Genomic DNA, 18,777 nt, shown 5'->3' with positions numbered 1-18,777 from the left:
ATTAATACATTTACTGGAAAACATGCAAATATATTACTTCTGTAAAATGTGTTTTTTATTTACTGATTTATTTTTGCCTCCCTTTGTGAATTAACATATCGATTACCATTCTGCATATTTTATTTTCAATTTCTAATCAAAAAATTGTTATATTTTTAAGAAAACTAACCATGTGAGTGATACATTGCTTTGTTTAGATTAATGCACTGACTAAACAGAATAGCCTGTTTCATACAGTCACCACCTACATGGGTCCCATATGTCTTCACAATATATTTTCTGAGGTAACAAAGTAATAACCTTGGGGTACTGCTGTTGTTATCTTATTCATTGTGAGAAAATATAATGTAACTTTTCATAAAAAAATAAAAAACTATGAATGGGCAAATTAGTATTCCTCTGGGGGTCAACAATACATTTTTAAGGGAGTACTTGACATTTATGGATTATCTACTGTTCGTGTATTTAATTTAATTTTCCTGAAGTCTGATCTTCCTCTAGTAAGTATGCCTTGGAATCAAAGGATGCAGACAGACTGTTCGTTTGGTTTCAGAGAACGTATCTGATGTATAAAGTGTAGCACATTGCTGTTGTTTTGAGATGTTATTGAACCTTGCACACCCCAAAATTGAATTTACACTTAATGAAAACATTGGAATTGTGTGTATATATTTTTTTTGCTCTTCTGTCTCCAGAGAATGAATTTCACCTTTGCCTATTGAAGCAGACAAGGACCAGTGGTTGCACTCACCATTGTGGACTTTGTGGGACATCTTGTAAATTGACTTGTAAGCAGACAATGGTAATAATGAACATTTTTAAGATGATGTTGATGTTGATGATGATGGTGATTTTTAAATGTGGAGTAAATGTGCTTTTACTATACAGAGGTTTGTAAGGATGGTAAGTTTACATTATTTTCCACGAGTCCCTGAGAAAGGGTCCCAGTAAACCCACTTCCCGTGACTTGCACAGAGTTTGTGCTAGAAATTAGCTTCAATTTATGAGCCAGTATTCCTGCTCTTGTCCACACAATGTGTTAGTGTGTCTCTACCTGCATAATGCTAAGGGCCTCATCACAAGATATTCACTGCACATATTTTACTAGGGCTATTTATAAGTCAACAATATACAGTTATTACAATCCAGTTTTTACACTTTATTTTTGTTAACTAAAATTGTATTGTCCCAGATTGTTTTGTATTGCGATCTTTGTTGGAGTAAGTAGACTTACTGTAGTTATTGACCTAACCATAGATTTTCACTCAATGTTCATGGTTTCATATCTATTGGTTTATCAGTATTGGTACAGATTCCCTAACAGCTAAATAAGTGGCTTAATATTAATGCATATTGAACTGACATGTATGGTAATATTTAAAATGTGATGGACTTAACAACACTAGGCAATAACATGTACATGTTGAGCAAAATCTTACCAGCTGACTCTGTTTATTTGTACCATAGTACATAGAATAAAAAACTGTTGTTTTAAAAATGTTTTTAAGAGAGTTACAGATTTCATAATATCATAAATGTCTTAGATATCATAGAATGTATATATACATATTTTGTTAGGCAGGAGAAGGGGGTATCTTAGTTTTAATTGTATGTTGTTTGTTTGTTTGTTTTAGTCTGACCATTCCTTTTGTATTACTAAAATAAGCACTGATTTGCTGAACAAATTAAGAATTGACTTCTTATTGTTTACACATACCAGGTAATTGCATCCCAGAATCCCAGAAGACCTTACATGTAATATGCATACATACATACATTTGTAGTCTATTTTAAGAAAAGTATTGTTTTCATACTCACAAAGGAATGGGTGGGGGTGTGAAATAATTTATAATTAGATTTTTTTTAAGTTATTAATTGTTTCCAAGAGGATTAATTTGACAAAGCTATGGTGTTCAAAGAAGGGAGTAATTTGATACTCTGAAATGTTAAATAATTGTTAGAAGCTAACAGATTTATGTAACAAAAATACATCAATGAGAAACTCCAGACAATTGTATTTGCAATGAAAGACCTCAACAAATGCATTTCATATTAATTGAAATTGTGTACTTAAATCTAATTGATTATTTAAATATATATTTTAATAGAGATGAAATTGACAGGACAACAAATGGATGGTCAAAAACTAATGTTATGCCTGTTTAAATCTACTTCATCAAACTGAAATACATACAAACATTTACTTATATTTACTTATACACACATAAACATGCAGTGAGAGATTGTATTTATCCTATTGTGTGGAACAAAGGGATTTTTTTTTTTTTAAAAGACAATGAAGTACCCTTGTAGCAAACAACTTATTAACACAACATATAAAAAATAGATTAAATAGAGCAGCATTATTAAGAGAGCAAAAAACATTACCAACACTTTTAATAGTTTTATCTTTCAAGAGCTATTGTTAAATTTGCTGGTTGTTGTGTGATGTGGAAGAGTGTAATGAACTAATCGGGTACATTAGTTTTACAGAATGTAATCTATAGTGTTTGGGAGTTGTTTGTCTCAATAGGCTATAGTAATCAAAAGTAATGAACCTATTATGAGCAGGACCTTAGAGAGCACAGCGTGGCAGTAAGAGTGTGGCACATAAAAGGTTTATTAAAGGAAATTAAGGTCCATCACTGCCACACCTGCTCCCCTATTATAAATGTATGACAGGTCAGTGCCTTCAATCACAGCAGCAAACGAGAAAGAGGAGTCATGTTTCCCATTACCAGTGAAGTAACAGCGTATCCTGTGACTCAGAGGTTTCAGAGCCTGTGACCACTATACACAGCCATCAGCCTGGAATAATTATATTTAATAGGTTTTATTTGGGATCTGTAAGCAGCGTGGAGTGAAAGTGGATGGTTTTTATCAACTATTTTTGTCAAAATATATACTGTATACCTTCAGCACTTTAATATAATAATTTTCCATTATGTTTTCTCCAGAAACTTTTAAAGTTTTCATTTGCAGGCTATGCCTTTTTGTATGAATTTAGATATGTGTACAGACAGGTTTTATTGTCATACAGCTCTGAATTTGTATCACAGTGTTCATACAGAGCCCTATCTAGCTATTTATTTACTTAATCAATTGATTTATTTGCAACATTCTTCCCGTTAAACACATTTTGTGTAAGATTTACAAAATCCCAAACATGTTTGCAAACACAGCTATAGGAATTAATTATGAGGCTTGAGTATAATATATGGCTGTAGAGCATCTGGAATTCTGTTATCCCCTTTGGCTTAAAAGCTTTATATGCCAGTTTCTCCCCTGAAAAATGGAAAATTTGTATGCACATATAAGGCAAATTGAGATTTTATGGTAACTGGTTGGAATTCTATTGATGAAGGCAGTGTTTTAGTTGGCTATCAATTTAGATTTCTGTGCTTCATTATATCATTTTACATTATTGTATAATTCATTATGTTGAATTCTCATGCACTTAAATTCAAGTGCAATTAATTATTCTTTTGACAAACTGAAATGTAAAATAAATTTAAAGTGCATACTTTATATTGTTATACTTTAGCAACTGTGATTGAATGGATATTAAAATAAACCAGTCGTCTTTTCAAAGGCCTTTTTTATGTGACCATATTAGAGTATATAATCATACAATTCTAATTTCAGAATAACCTGGGTTTATCAGTTTTAGATACAGTTACAGTTGTAGATACAGTTAGCACTATGTTTGAGTGACAAAATGACTAATGTAGCTCTCACAATGTTTAAAGTCAAGAAATGTATTGCTTACTAACTTTTCTACTGAGCACGCTGAAAGTGCACAATGCTGCGTTTGCATGACAGCGTCAGATGCCAACATTGATGCTGTCAAGACAGTTGTCTTTGTGACACCATCTGTTAGCGTTTTTAGGAGTATGTTAATACAAGAGTTTCAAACATCATTTACAATCCTTAAACAGTGTACACAAAATGTCAACCTCTACATACTTAAATGATCACAGACACTTACATAGGTTACCAAAATATTAGAATATTAGATACATAAATAAAAGGCAAATGGCAGCACCATCACTTCATTCTATGCAGTTTGTAGAAAGGAGGTAGGTCTAGGGGGATACAAGAAGCAGTGAATCTCATTAAATATGTTTGATGCATATACACTTTTATTAACATGCCTCAAAAAACCTTACACAATACATTATTGAATCTTTTTAAATTGAATGAATAATAAAAAAACGGTGGATTATAAATCTATTTCAAAGGAGACAGAAAACTGCAAAGTTAGTTACAGATTTCTGTGAGTAGCACAGCTGCTGATGATTATAGATTAATCTTGTTTGGTTCTCAATTTGTGTTTTTTTAAATGATCATAAAGCATCATGGAAGATAAGACAGAAACAAGTTTTAAACAACAATGATAGAGAATTACTGAACATCCTGTTACTAATCTGAATGTAAAGGAAAATTATAAAATGGTCAAAAGCAATTGACATGATTAGCACATGCTATATTGTATTATACAGTGGAGTATTTTTTAAATTCTGACAAATTACATGAGGTCCTTCTCTAATTGCTTTGTTTGCCATATATTTAAATTTAGCTTGTGGTTTCTCAGCTAAGAAAGCTAATCACATTGTGTTATGCTTTGAGATTCTATAAAATGCATACAAACTATTACACCGCTAAATACATTATATTCCTTTTATAGATGGAATCAGAAATTGAAGAAAAAAGAGTTCAGACATGCAAAGGAAGAACGGGTGAGTTGTTTAATAAGTGAATCTCTATATCTTGATGGTAACACTTTACAAAAATAGGCACCGATTCTTATTGAATGAATGTATGAATTCCACAGGAATAACACATGAATGCCTCCTGCACTTCCACTGAGTTTTGATGTTGATCACATGTATAAGCCCTGACCCCTAACCTAGACCCTAACCTTGTTATACATGTGATTAACAGCAGAACTCCTATGTAGTGCACAAGGTATTCACATGTTATTTTTGTGGTATTCATACATCAATTAATTAAGAATTGGTGCCCATTATTGTAAAGCGTGACCATCTTGACCAATGCACTATCAAACATGGAAGTTCCTGTATTGATTTCCTTTGTAATTTGCATGCACAGCATTCAGTATCTATGTAGTATGATTTCAATTCTAGATTGGATGTTTTTCTAAAGTTGAAGAGCATAGGCATTACATTTTTCACATGGGGATGAGTTCATTAAACTGCAGTATTAGCACAAATTAGCTAAGAAGTACATTTATGTTATACCTTTTATTAAAATAGCTAGGTAGGGAAACCATGATTCAAGTGTTCAGAGCCTCTTAGGTCTACTCTTATTGACCAGTGTAGTCATTAATACATCTCTGAAAAATATGGAAGGTTTATTGGTTTCACTCTATGAAAATAGGGTGTACTTGTGAATGAGATTTTGCATCTCAGTGTGCTCTTCTGATGAAATAAATTTGAATATGATTTAGAAACCATGCTGTCAAACTGTAACCAGTCAAAGCAGTACATTACATGCACTAGAAGACATATAAACCCAGTTTAAACACAGTGTATAGAAAGAACAAAGAAAACCCCAAGAGGCTGGCTGAAGTGGCTACAACTGTCTCCGCCTGCCACCTCAAACAGTTAAGCTTATTATTCAGAGGCGCTTTGATTTTCAAAAGGAGACTGAAAAATGTTAAGTACAAAATGGAACGTTTTTGTTGCTGTTAAAAAAAGAAAAAAAAAACAAGTTGCCACATTTTATAATGTAAATATGTATTTAGAAACTCGGTATGTTATAGAAATTGCATGTCTCATATTTTATTGATCTTCAGCACAGTCTTCCATTACTCTGTTGATTTCTGCTACTCCTGCTTTTAAATACACAAAGTACTATGACACTGTTGACAGATCTGTATTTAAAATGTTTAGCATATTTTTGTGGCAAAGACCCTTCAGGTACTGAAATATTAACTAAGAAAGTGTCTGCCAAGGCGTTTAACTGACAACAGATTCACAGCCCCAGAGTAAAAAAAGTGAAATGATGTTTTGTGTTTATAAAGTTTTTTTTAAATTCAAAATACATTTCCAGGGATAGGCATTGAAAGTGAAAGTACATAAAACAGATAATTTGAACAAGTTCCAGGAAAATTTCAAAGTGTGTTTTTCGTATTATTACAGAATACTCCATTTCATAAAATAAATCTGATGAATATTTAAACTTATTTTAGAAGGTGAGCAAATATGTTTTTAATCTCACAATACAATATTTGCCTAATCCTAGTCAATTAAACATTAATAAATCATTACCTCCGGTAAAGAGTTTGTTTGCTAATAGTTTGATTAATGCCCTTTCTCTTTTAATCTCTCTGTAAATCTGTTTAGTGTGTGTGTGTGTGTGTGTGTGTGTGTGTGTGTGTGTGTGTGTGTTTGGTTTAGTTGTGGAAGAGTAATAATGACAAAGTTCAAGAACCTGCAGTTTTGATTGTGCTATATGAAAGGTTTTCCACATAAAATCACATGCTGATTGTTTTGGCAGTGTTCCTTATCCAAGCAAGACGCACTTGTCCTTGCTGTAGAACCAGTTCTGTTGTCAGTAGGACAGGTGCAGTGTTCCTGACTATTACAGTGGAAATGTAAACAAATTAATTTTTCTCACTTTATTTTCCTTATGTTGACAGTTCCAGTTGACTCCATAGCACAGGCTCTCAGGTAAGGATGAGTTCGTGACCTCTTCATGAAGACAATAATAAAGACAGAAATAAAAGGCTCATGTTAGATTTTCACACAGAAAAGAGATAAGCTTAAGATATTGACGTAACAGGCCCATTCTATCGCGTGCATACAATTGTTTTTAAAAAATACAACGACATTGAATCATATATAAAGGGCATATTGGGAAGTTACAGAAGATAAAGCAAATACAATTAAAGACCAGATTATTTAAAGTAATATTTTAAACCTAAACTAGCAATTTATTTCACAATTGTAATAGTAGCTAATGTAAGATACCAAAGGGAATATTTTGGTAAACTATCTAAGCAAATTATTATTGCCTAGTTTCAAGTAAACTGATACTATAAATCAATTAACTATTGCATAACAAAAAATATATATGTCTGAAAAAAAGTCACAATAGTTGCTGATTCATATTGATAGCCATGTCTCATTTGGCTGCAAACCAAAGTTACCTCCTCAGGATGGCCATGACCTCTGTGTCCTGTGCCATGGACTAAACCATTCTGTGAAAAAATAAGTATTTCTCTCAGCCCCCATATGCATATATATACACTCCCAGGACTTTCACTATACTCACATAGCGTCCAGAGCCCGACTAGCAGAGCACAGTCCAAGACAAGCTTGAACTGAATTGTAGTCTTCAAAGAAGGAAGAAGTCATTACAGACTTAGGGGTACAATGCTATTCTCCATTTGTTTTTGTTTTTCTGCTGAGCTTTATCACTGAATATTGTGGACATTACAGGTCTTTTTCATCATATGTGACATCCAGTAGTTCAAGACCCACCTAGTCTAATCACACCATCAATGCTTTTACAGATATTAGACCTAAATTAGGTTTGGTTTACACAGAAAAGATGGACTGAAAATAGGAGACGGTAGAATAAACTCTTGACACATTTTAAAGGATCATTAAAATGCCTGAACTCATCATTGTAAGGCATCAGCATCAGGCCCTGTAGTTCCTTTATGTTTCCCTTTACAAATGATTAATGTATGTCATTATTTGTTTACATATGAATAACTTCAACTCTAATTTAGTTGGGTATTAATAAAGCAATAATAAAACAACAATCCTAACAAGTATAATTATGGTTCAACAGAAAGTTAGCATAGCCTTCATAAAACACTTGTATAAGGCTCTATCAAATGTATTATTGCCTTTATGGAAACTGTCTATCCCCATACCTTTCTGCCACAATGTACAGTCCTGGATATTCATGTTGCTGTGCCTGATGGCAGCAACTATCAGCCAGACAGGGGCAGTGAGTTCTCCACTATTGGCTGGAGAGAATACTGGAACCACATTATATTGTGGGGGAGTCTCTCAATTTCACTTTTATGAAAATGTATACCTGTCATTGATACTGTGATTCTGAAAAAGCCCAGGTATTAAGCATCAAATTAAGACATGTGGGGCATTTGATGTCCTTACAATAATGTACAACTTGAGGACATTCACAATTTGGCTTCATATGAATAGAATTCAGTTGAAAAAAGTTCACAAACATGCTTGAAAAATAATCCCTGTTGGTGTGGTTGTCATTTGTCATTTAATTTTGAGATGTTCAGGCACATTTACAATTGCATTGAACTCCTGTGATGTATATCTTACTTTTATGAACTTTTATGAAAAGATGGGACGAACTTGTAGTAGGGAAATCCTGACCTTGGTGATAATCAAATTAAAGTGATTCAATGTAAACCTAATATCCTGAACAAGCAATTATGAGTTTTGTATTATTATTATTTAATTGTCCCATGAGCTGACTCAATATTTAAAATCCCATTGGAATAAAAGGTGCAGGAACACATGAGAGCATTGAAATTACCCAACCTTGAAAACTCCTATGTCCTTATAATATTGTGATGGAGAAACATGTTAATTTAGCACTATTACCTGACCCCTACAGTATATGAAATGCCTCTGTACTGTCACTATCTTTGCTTTTTGTTGAAATAATTGACTCATTTGGAGTGAATTCTGGTTATTAAAATGTGCTTTCATTAAAAAAAGAAAAGAAAGAAAACACACGATTAAATACATATCAGTTAAGATTAATTGGTGCAAATCAATGTCCTTGTTATACACAGAGCTTGAAGTTTTTCAGTAATCTCTCTTGGCCTGTCATTTAGTCATCCTGGAGGAAGGGGTCAGTACACTCCCTATGAAGTAGTGTAATTAACAATTATTGAACAATGAGCACATTACTTTTATTTTCATTTAAGTGGATTGATTCTCTTTGCTACATTCTATATATTAGCACATTAACAAACAGAACAATTTGTATGAGTTATTTAAAGTTTATACTTCTACCCATGCATGTAGTTAATAATAATAATAACTAATAATAATAATACCAATAATCGTCATCATCATTAAGTTTTGAAGCTTCAATTATGTTAATTTTTATAATTTATTAGTGACACCGCTTTAACTTTATATTTGTTTGATTGAATACTTATTTCTTATGGACAATTCATACAATTGTGTATTCTTTATTCAGCATTATTTTATATTATACATTTAAAAAGTAATCTGACTGTAAAAAGGTATTACTACATTACTCTTGCTACTCTATTAAGTAGCAAAAGTAATATAGTAATACCATATTGCAGCCAGTCAAATGAACTGCAGCTCACAAATCTTTCATTATTGCACAGTTTTGAGAACATTAACAGTCATAATATTATCTTAATTATTAGTAGTAGTAGTATTCATTAGTAGTACTAGTATTATACTTAATTTTAGTAATTTTAAATAATTTTATAATTGTATCAACTTTTTATAAACTAAAATCATTTCAGACTTTTCCTATTAATGTTATATTTTAGTAAGTGAAAAAGAATTGCCATGTGCTTGTAAGTAATTATTTGTCTAATAATTCTAATAATGGCGATATTTCTACTGCTGGTGTTTCAAAAACAGAGCTTGTCATTGTAATCACTTAAAACTATTTTGACATTTTAAATGAAATGTTCGTTAGGAAAAATAGAGAGTTCTATTGTGGTTACACATACGTCTACAATGCAATTGTATTCTTCAGCATATACTGAGTCTATATCATAAGGGTCTCGTTTGGTGTTTTCCTCAGTTTACTGCGAAGAGATTACAGTATTTTATAACTGTCAGAACAAACATAGCACTGTTTTCATAGCACTTCCCTGAGGGCCAGTATTGCTATACCTTACAGTGGCTCATATTAGAGTTACTAAACTAAAGGACTGAAAATGATTGCATAAAAAGGCAGCACTTGAGTTTGTTGTTTCATTTAAAAAATAGGTCAATATCAAGATAAAATCACAAAAGAAAAATGTATCTATCTATGTAGGACTAATACAAAAATACTTAGCTCAATGACAAATAAAAGTCTGCTATACCCTGTTTAGTTCACTCTGATGAACAACAACATTTTTTTTTATTAGAAATCGCTTCTTTAAAATGCATTATATTGTTCTGACTCCTAGGAGACGCCATAGTAAAAACTATCTTTGTACAAATTGAACAACAGCTACCCATCACTCAAAGGATAAATTATGTTTTAATAGCATTTGAAATTGAATGATATGATTCTTGGTATGTTGAAGACTTTTCATATTTGTTTTAGTATCCAGATGGCAAATTATTGGAAACATGCTAAAAATTAGAGTGCGTTCCATGCAGATCAGAAACAGTCAACAAACTCTGCATATAGATGAAGAAATCACCCAAATATGTAGCCATAGCAACACTTGAGCTTTATTGCTCTTTGTCTGCTTTTTAAAGTGCCTATGGCTCCATGGCAAGGAAAAGAAGTGCCCAGGAAGTCGTGTGTGGAGCCCCAGTTAACAAGAGGAAGTCTCTTCTGATGAAACCCCGCCACTACAGCCCCAGCAATGACTGTGATGAGGAGAATGAGGACCTGGCAGAAACAGAGGACAAAGACGGGCTGAGGAGCATTGACACTCCAGCAGGTAGACAGATGTCCTGTTGTTTTTGTCTGTTTTGATGAACAATTGACGCTGAATTTTTAAATACCATCTGTTGCATTCTTTTTTTTTTCTTTTTTTTCTCATTCCACAGTGATTGTGTTCTGAATGTGCAGTATTGTACTGCTGGGTATTCATTGGTCATTTGTTGCATCCTCATATTTTTTTATTATTTCTTGACAACCAATCTGCTTTATCCTTTATTTAAGCAAGCACTTTCTTTGTATGTTTTTGCTACCGTTTACATTGTCGTCTTTTCTAGTTTGCTCCATCTGCACGGAAAGTTATTTCATGTGTCTGCAGCTCTTCATTAATTACATATATATTAGTTTAAGCATATCCCTACCAAAATATTTGCCAATTAAGACCATAATAAACTGTTTAGTTTTAGGTTTAAACCAAATCATAACTTTGACCTACCGGTGAATTGCAAAGTATAAAATGATGACCTATTGTGTTTTTGTTTATAAGTAGTAGAAAGTTGCTTGTGCTAATAACAGGGTATTTGTGATATGCAATTTGCGAGTAGGGCAAAGTTTAGATTCGGTCCTTGCTGCATGTCCTTTTAATTAACCTTGAAAATAAGTGATGGAATAGATCAAATTATTCAAGGTTGCACAAACCTTATAAACCAGACCACTGACATAATTTCCATTTAATTGAATGTTATGTTAGCTTACATCCAAACAATTTACACAATACAAGAAAGTTTTATATCCAGAGCTTCATAGATGAGCTTTGAACTGCTGACCCCTAATTTGCATATGCCAGTGTTATAACAAGGGTTGTATTTTGACCTCTTTTATCAAATTATTTTGCATAATTTACTTGGGTCCACTTATAGCTAGTTTATTTGATTGAAGTACATACACATTGAATTAAGAATTAAGAAATATTATATATTTTCCTTATCATTTATATAAATATAAATGTATATGCAATACACCTATTTTTATCTAAAATTACATGTAATTGATGCACAGTTTTGTGACTATTTGTGAGAGTTTATTGCAGCTAGCTACTTTTGGCTTAATTTTATTTATATTTTTAAATGTTGGTGATTGTTTTTGTTCTTACTTTTCTCATACAGTTATAGTCTAGTATTAACACCCTTCATTTATAATAATGTAATTTGGAGATTCATAGTTAAATCAATATTATAAATTCAACTTTACTTATTTGAGTAAATATGTAAAAAAATCCAGACTGAACAATGTTAAGACAGGAGGTGTATAAACTTTGATTGCAACTCCATTGATTCCTGTGTAATTCAGCTGAAGTCTTTAGTTTTCTCGGGCTGAATTCAATACAATTTGAAAATACTTATTTAATAAATAAGTAAAGTTTCAAAAACGTAAAAGTAAATTAATCTCATATAGTATAACATCGTTTCAAAAGAAAGTTGTGAATTGAACATTGTGCTGATTAATTAAGATTATGTTTTAAAAATAATTAAATCAAAATGTAACCGCTATGACATATAGGTTTGTAGTTTGCTATTGGCAGGTGGATCAAAGGTTTGATTTAATCCGGCCCCAGAACAAGTCAGAATTCTCCGGGCAGAAACCTAGAATACAGACGTATAGTTTATTTTATTTTATTTTATTTGATACTAAATTATGAATCTAAGGGTGAGCCATTATCACAGCCTATAAGGAGAATACAATAGATGAAAGTGATATAGAGTGCAAATCTCATACGATGATTCGTGTTTTTTTAATTCTCTATTTGTGGTATCTCTTATAAAGTTACCTTATTCACTATTATTTATATTACTCACACTTTAAAGTAATAAAGCCAGTAGATGTATAGCTGGCTAGTACAAGCTTGATATCATGAAATCAGTATCATTGTGTGAATGTAGTAGCTGTGGCTTATTCAACAATACAGGTGGATGTTGCAATGAGGAGTGAGGGCTAGTGGTTATGCGAGGAAAGGAAATCTGTATTTTAAATGTGCTTTGCATTTATTAACTCAGTTTGACAAAAGGGTACTTGTTCAATGTTCTGTTTACATAAAATGATATGAGAAAGTCAATACATTTAAAAAAAAAGTCAAAATTAACTAGTTAATATATTTAGTTACCACTTCATTTATTATTAAATAATTTAGTATTTTCCATATATCTTTTAACATCTCGCTCTGGACTCATCCATCATACACTCCCTACAGACTGGTTGTTAGTGTTTGTGCAGGGGGTGTGTAGCACTCAGAGCCAATGGATCCTATCATGTGTTATACGCAACCTACCCCAGAGAGGTTATGCAGGTCTGCTGCTGGGGACAGGGAGGAATCAAAGGAAACTTCCTCCAGCTGCAATGTCTTTCTCCCCACGGCACTCTGGGGTTATAAAGCCCAGTCCTGCACATTGAGAAGCACCGACCCCCATTTGACCCGCCAATATGGGTGGACACACATACACACATTGAACATTGCACAGGCTATGTCAGACCTAAATCAGAGCAGTTTAATTGACCTCTTTTGCAGTAATGTTTTATTTTCTATTTAGGAATAATGTATCTTGCATGTTGTTCCACAAGTTGACTTCCAAAGCTCCATGATTTTGTTGTTAATGTTGTGATGTAGTCAGGGATCAGATCATTGGAGTGAAGTGCTCTGGCCCATAAATTAAAAAATAAAATAAAATAGTATTACAATCAATCAGCTTTAGTGCCATTCCAGGTTTACAGAAAGGTTGTTGCATGTTTTATAAACCTTACTTGGTTCAATCAGCATGTTTCATATTAATACTATATGCTGTTATGATAAATATTTTATTATTTGAATAGACATGCATTTATAACATGTATTTATTATTATTTATTAGCAAGCATTACATACAATATGTTAAAATGGTAATAGAAGTGTTAATGACTTAAATATTTGTTTACAAATAACACTATCAATATCAAATTACCAGTGTAGACTTCTGAAACTTATTAAGGAAATACCTTTCTCCACTTGGTGCTCAGTCCAAAGCATTATTATTTAGAATTTGACTTTGGCACAATGTAGTAATTGAGTAGTAGGCCAGAAACCATGGCCAGTGAATGTAATCCTAGATCCAGGAATTGATATACATTTGAAATGTGTTTTTTATTATACATCAAGTGTTCACATCAGGGTTTGCAATATTAATGTCAACCCACCCTGGGTTCTGTTCTTTCTGTCTCAGATACATTGCGGTGTCCAAAGCAGATACAATCTACCTCTCCAGTGCAGGTCAACAAAACAACTGAAAATGTACTGAAACACTCTGAGGGCTTCCCCCTATAAATACTGCATCGCCAGCCCAATGCTGCAGCCTTCAGTTCTTGTGGAATGCTTTTATATCTCAGACTTGAATAACAAGAGTTATCTTTTTAGAAGTGCAATACATTCCCTTAAGGATAACATGTAAATATTCTATTTAAAGTATTCTCTTTTGTCAATGTAAAGTGGTAGTGAACCAAACTATGAACAACATTTTGGCAACAATACAGTAAAATGCCTTCCATGAAGGATGATTAATATTTTATTTAAAAGCACTGTCCTTTCTAGAGACAAAACAGTGTGAGCTTCTAATGAACTGAATTATGAACAACATTTTGGCAACAATACATGTGGTTTACATGTGCATTTTAGTCCCCTATAATCTGCACTTAATAGGTATATTTTAAACTATGTAACCAAGCAACAGACGTAATTGTTGCTTTCGAGAGCTTTTGTTAGGCCCTCTAACACAGTCCAAATATGCATAATTAGGCATAATGTCTACAACTCATTATTGTACACATGTGGGTAGTTAAGTGGACCAAGAGAATAGCTCAATGAATTGAGCAGATTCATTGGAAATGGCATTTATTTGTTTCCTGAGTTCATATTACATTACAATTATCATAACCCTTTTTGCACTCCCCTAACCATCAGCAGGGATATTCTGAAAACTTAATTTGTATTTTTTTTTCCTGATTCCTGTTTATATCTGAAGAGATGTCTTTGGACTCACATTATCAAAATGACATAAGATCTTGTTGAGATCGCGGCATGCTTTAAAAGGGACGTCTGTGCATGAAAATCAAATGACAGCTAGAGTGAAAAAAGCCATAAGAATGAGTGCCTGTGGGATGCTGTGAATATCTGCATTTCATAACAGGAAAAAAGCCTCCCATTTGGTCATGCAGTACTGCAGTCGATGTGAGCCAAGCTTCTGCTCTGCAGCAGAGCTCCGGTAATGGCTATTCTGGAGTACAAACCGATCACCTGTTCCAATATAGAAACCACAGTAGGGATCCAAGATTTTTTTCTGTTATTTTTTTGTAAAGGCTGTGCATCCATCTGGATGAAAAACAAGTGCTCATTGCCTGTTCTGCTAATTGTAACTAAGCATAACTGACTAACTTTTAATCTATTTGTTGGATGGGCTCACTGTTTTTTTTTTTTTTTTTTTTTTTTTTCAAATCTATTTAGATTAAAATGTCTCCCACTACAGTAAGGTAGGCAGGTTATTATCAGACCACTGCACACCTCACAAATCCAGTTTGGTCTGGATACAGCAAAGCTTTAATCATAATAAATGAAGTACTGTTTTATTTTTAAAGAATATACAGAAGAACAGTTGCAGATAAAAAGAACAGAATGAAAGATATTCAATCCGACTTAAAAAGAGACCAAAATAATAATCTGCAGTCAACATAACGGTAAATTGACAAGCAGTGTTTGTTTGTATCATAATATAATACGATAATACTACTAATACTAATATTTAATTTATTTGTATTACTATTGTACTAAGCAAATTTTTTTGGAATAAACATATGTATATGTTTATATATATGTATACTGCAAGGTACTAAAATTGTTTTTTGACACCAGCATTTGTTGTTTCATAGAGCTGGTGGAAAAATTAAGCAGGAAACCAAATTCTCTGCCTGGAGGGTTTATTTTATGTATATATATGAATTTATAGATATAACTTTTTTTTTTTTTTATGTCTTTTTCTTTAGTAAAATGCCTATCTGCTATGTGTAGTTCAAAGTCATTCTCAAATACATAATCAATGTATCATATCTTCTACTTTTCCTTAATGGTCTTATTCTGGGTTTTGTATAAATTGTTCCGTGACTCCCAGTTATTTTAGAGGATAGATCTATCATCTACTTAAACTAGCTTTTGCTAAACCCTTATGTCCAAAGAGACTTAACAGCAAGTAAGTTTTAATGATTTGACGGATCAGAAGAGATTGTCTTGAATCAATCCAGATGATAGCTTACCATTCTTGATCATTGACTATGAATATATGTAATCTGGTGTATTTTTATTTTTAAGTGTCATTAAAAAGGGCTTTGTGAAGCTAAACAGACCCTTAATGGCTATCTTCATAAAACTGATTTATTGTGGCATAAACTGAACATTGTAAAGGCTATGTCAAACCTAAATCAGAATAGTCTGTTTTACTTCTTTTGCAGTAATGTTTTATTTTCTCATAGATACTCTGCAATAACTAATGGGTAATTATGCAATTAATCAAACATTACTATTCCAAAGCTCAACACGGTCACATTACAATATATCAGAAGTATAGGACAATGTCTTCTTAGGAGTAATATAGCTTGCATATGTTGTTCCACAAGTTACAAAGCTGGATGACTCAGTTGTTAAAGTTGCGATGTACTCAGTGAAGCAGATCATTGGAGTGAAGTGCTATGGCCCATAAATTAAAATAAAATAAAATAGTAATACATTTTTAATTATGACTATCAAGCAGCTCCAGTGCTCTTCCAGGTTTTAAAAAAGGCTGTTGCATGTTTTATAAACCTTACTTGATTCAATCAGTGCATGTTTCATATTAATACTATACGCTGTTATGATAAATATTTAATTATTTGAATAGACATGCATTTTTAACATGTATTTATTAAGTAACAATATACAAATTTTTCAAATGAAAAGTCCAACACAGAGCATTGCTTTTATTGTCATTATAAATAAACCTCTATGCATGTTCTAATCCAATCACAGAGTTAGTCAAAAATCTAGTATTGTAAAACACAGGTGGCATAATCTGGTCCTGGAGACACACAAGGTCTTACATTTTTGATTCATTGCAGTCCTTCATAAATCAACTCAGTTAATGATCTTGCACAAATGTGTTCTAGCCCTTCATTGATATATGATTGAGATATACTTGCATAACCTATACAATGGTGGTTGTTCACGGCCTTTATTGACCATCCTTGCATTAAAATTTCACATTTGATTGTTTATAAAACTGGCCATGTGTCCAGAAGGTCGAGTGTTCAAGTATCACCCAATCTGCCAAACTTGGCTGGAGTCCCATGGGAAGGTCGACATTTGCATTTGTGTTTCCACAGGCTAGGAAAATCAGACAATGTTAATCCAAGAAGTAAGATACAGATTAGTCAAGCCCTCCTCTGCATGCCTAGGTTAAGTAGCTGTTCAGCATTGTCTGATAAGGTTCATCCAGGGAAAAATAGGACAGTGCTTGGTTTGGAAATGCTCTGCCAAGGGGAAAGGGCAGATGAACCCTCACTAAAAATACTACAATTTAATATTTTTTTTACTAATGAGGAGGTATTTTGGGACAGAAAATGTAATGAATAAAAACAATGCATATGAAAACAATTTTTGGTAGATACATAAATTGCACTACAGAATTGGAGTAGGATGGTGTTAGGCTAAATAACAGGAAATAAATAAATGTCTCCTTTAACATTTTGTGCTGTATCTATACAGAAACACATTTAAAAAAAATCTGATATCTAATCTTATAAGCGTAAAATTACTCTAATAGAAATGAACAATGAATATATTTTATATGGAATTTTTATTGAATTGTTAGGAGTATTTATAATGAAAATAGGATGGAACTATATTCTATGATGTGTGGAAATTTTAGAATAAGGAGGTATATTTTGCATAACACTGAAACAGAGCTGCACTGAAACAGATTTAGTTCAAGGCTGTCATCATAAAAGAATAAGAGAATACAATGCTCTTTAAATCTAGCATCCTGTTTGAAGCAATATAAAAAGCAAATGTATTTTCCGATTGAAAATGCTTTTGTATTGAAACGCCATATTTCAGTTTGTTCTTTAACTGTACATGTTTTTACTAGAAACCCCATTTGCTGCTTGTCCTCTCCCAACCCCTAAAGCATTTTATGTATGAATTAAGAAATATTATAGCATCCATTTGCAGATTAATAATAATGCAAAACTTCCATATCAAGCATGTTGTGTGTCAGAAGTAAAGCCCTGTGAAATGCATAGGTAATGGCCTGTGACTTTCAGTTAAATGTAGATGGCAAACTACTTGCTTTTCAGTTAAAAACATTGAGCTGTCAATCGATCCACACAGGTGAAACAGAACAGAATCTTCTGCCACAGATCTGTATTTAATTAATTGTTCATTTGCTAATGAATTTATTCAGCAATTGAAGAACTTTTCTATGTTAACTATGTAGTTATATCAGATGCATTAGTCATATTAGGTGCGAGACCAAATCACCGTTTTTGGATTCATGAAGTACACACATATACCTTATGGCAGAAGCCAGAATCTGTTATCTGAAACCACTTTCTACTACTTACATATTTAAACCTGATAGGGTAAGTTTGTAATTTGTTATTGGTGGGTAGGTCAAAGTTTTGATTTGAACTTATTTTTAAAATGAAATATTGTATCACATAGCTTACATAGTTCACATATAAGCTTCATAAGTAAAATTAGTAAAAAGAAAAAAAAAAAGCATACCTTGAAGCATCCGACATTAAATATTTGACAATGTTATATATATTATTTTTCAGGTGGTTCAGGTGGTCAATAAAATGTATTTTATTGTTTTTCTTCCTCCATTATTGATGTATTATGAGAGAAGATATCGCTCAAGCTTCAGTCCTTTGTATTTGGTGATTCCCACTATCTGCCTCTAGCAGTTAAGATAACATATTTAATAATTATATGTTGTAATAAGGAAGAAGCTGGTGTGTTCTTTGCATATTACTATGGTTCCTCAGTAAACCTGTTTGGTTTGAGTGTTTTGAATTTAAACTTGAGGTCAAACAGGTTGTTTGTTCACTAGCAAT

General features: G+C 32.6%; 1 protein-coding gene across 1 annotated transcript in view; it reads left to right on the top strand.

The window, feature by feature from the left end:
• Window positions 1-699: 699 nt before the first annotated feature.
• Window positions 700-18,777, top strand: part of st18 (ST18 C2H2C-type zinc finger transcription factor) — a 44,977-nt gene continuing 26,899 nt past the window's right edge. Inside the window, exons 1-4 of the mRNA XM_066719656.1 lie at window positions 700-802; window positions 4,688-4,739; window positions 6,665-6,695; window positions 10,488-10,675. Coding sequence (XP_066575753.1) covers window positions 800-802; window positions 4,688-4,739; window positions 6,665-6,695; window positions 10,488-10,675 — 274 coding nt within the window. The 5' untranslated portion in view covers window positions 700-799. The remainder of the gene's footprint in view (window positions 803-4,687; window positions 4,740-6,664; window positions 6,696-10,487; window positions 10,676-18,777) is intronic.

This window comes from Amia ocellicauda, chromosome 2 (genome assembly GCF_036373705.1).
Source record: "Amia ocellicauda isolate fAmiCal2 chromosome 2, fAmiCal2.hap1, whole genome shotgun sequence".
NCBI lineage: Eukaryota > Metazoa > Chordata > Actinopteri > Amiiformes > Amiidae > Amia > Amia ocellicauda.
Note: the sequence above shows the minus strand (reverse complement) of the source record. Positions and strands in the feature narration are given on the sequence as shown.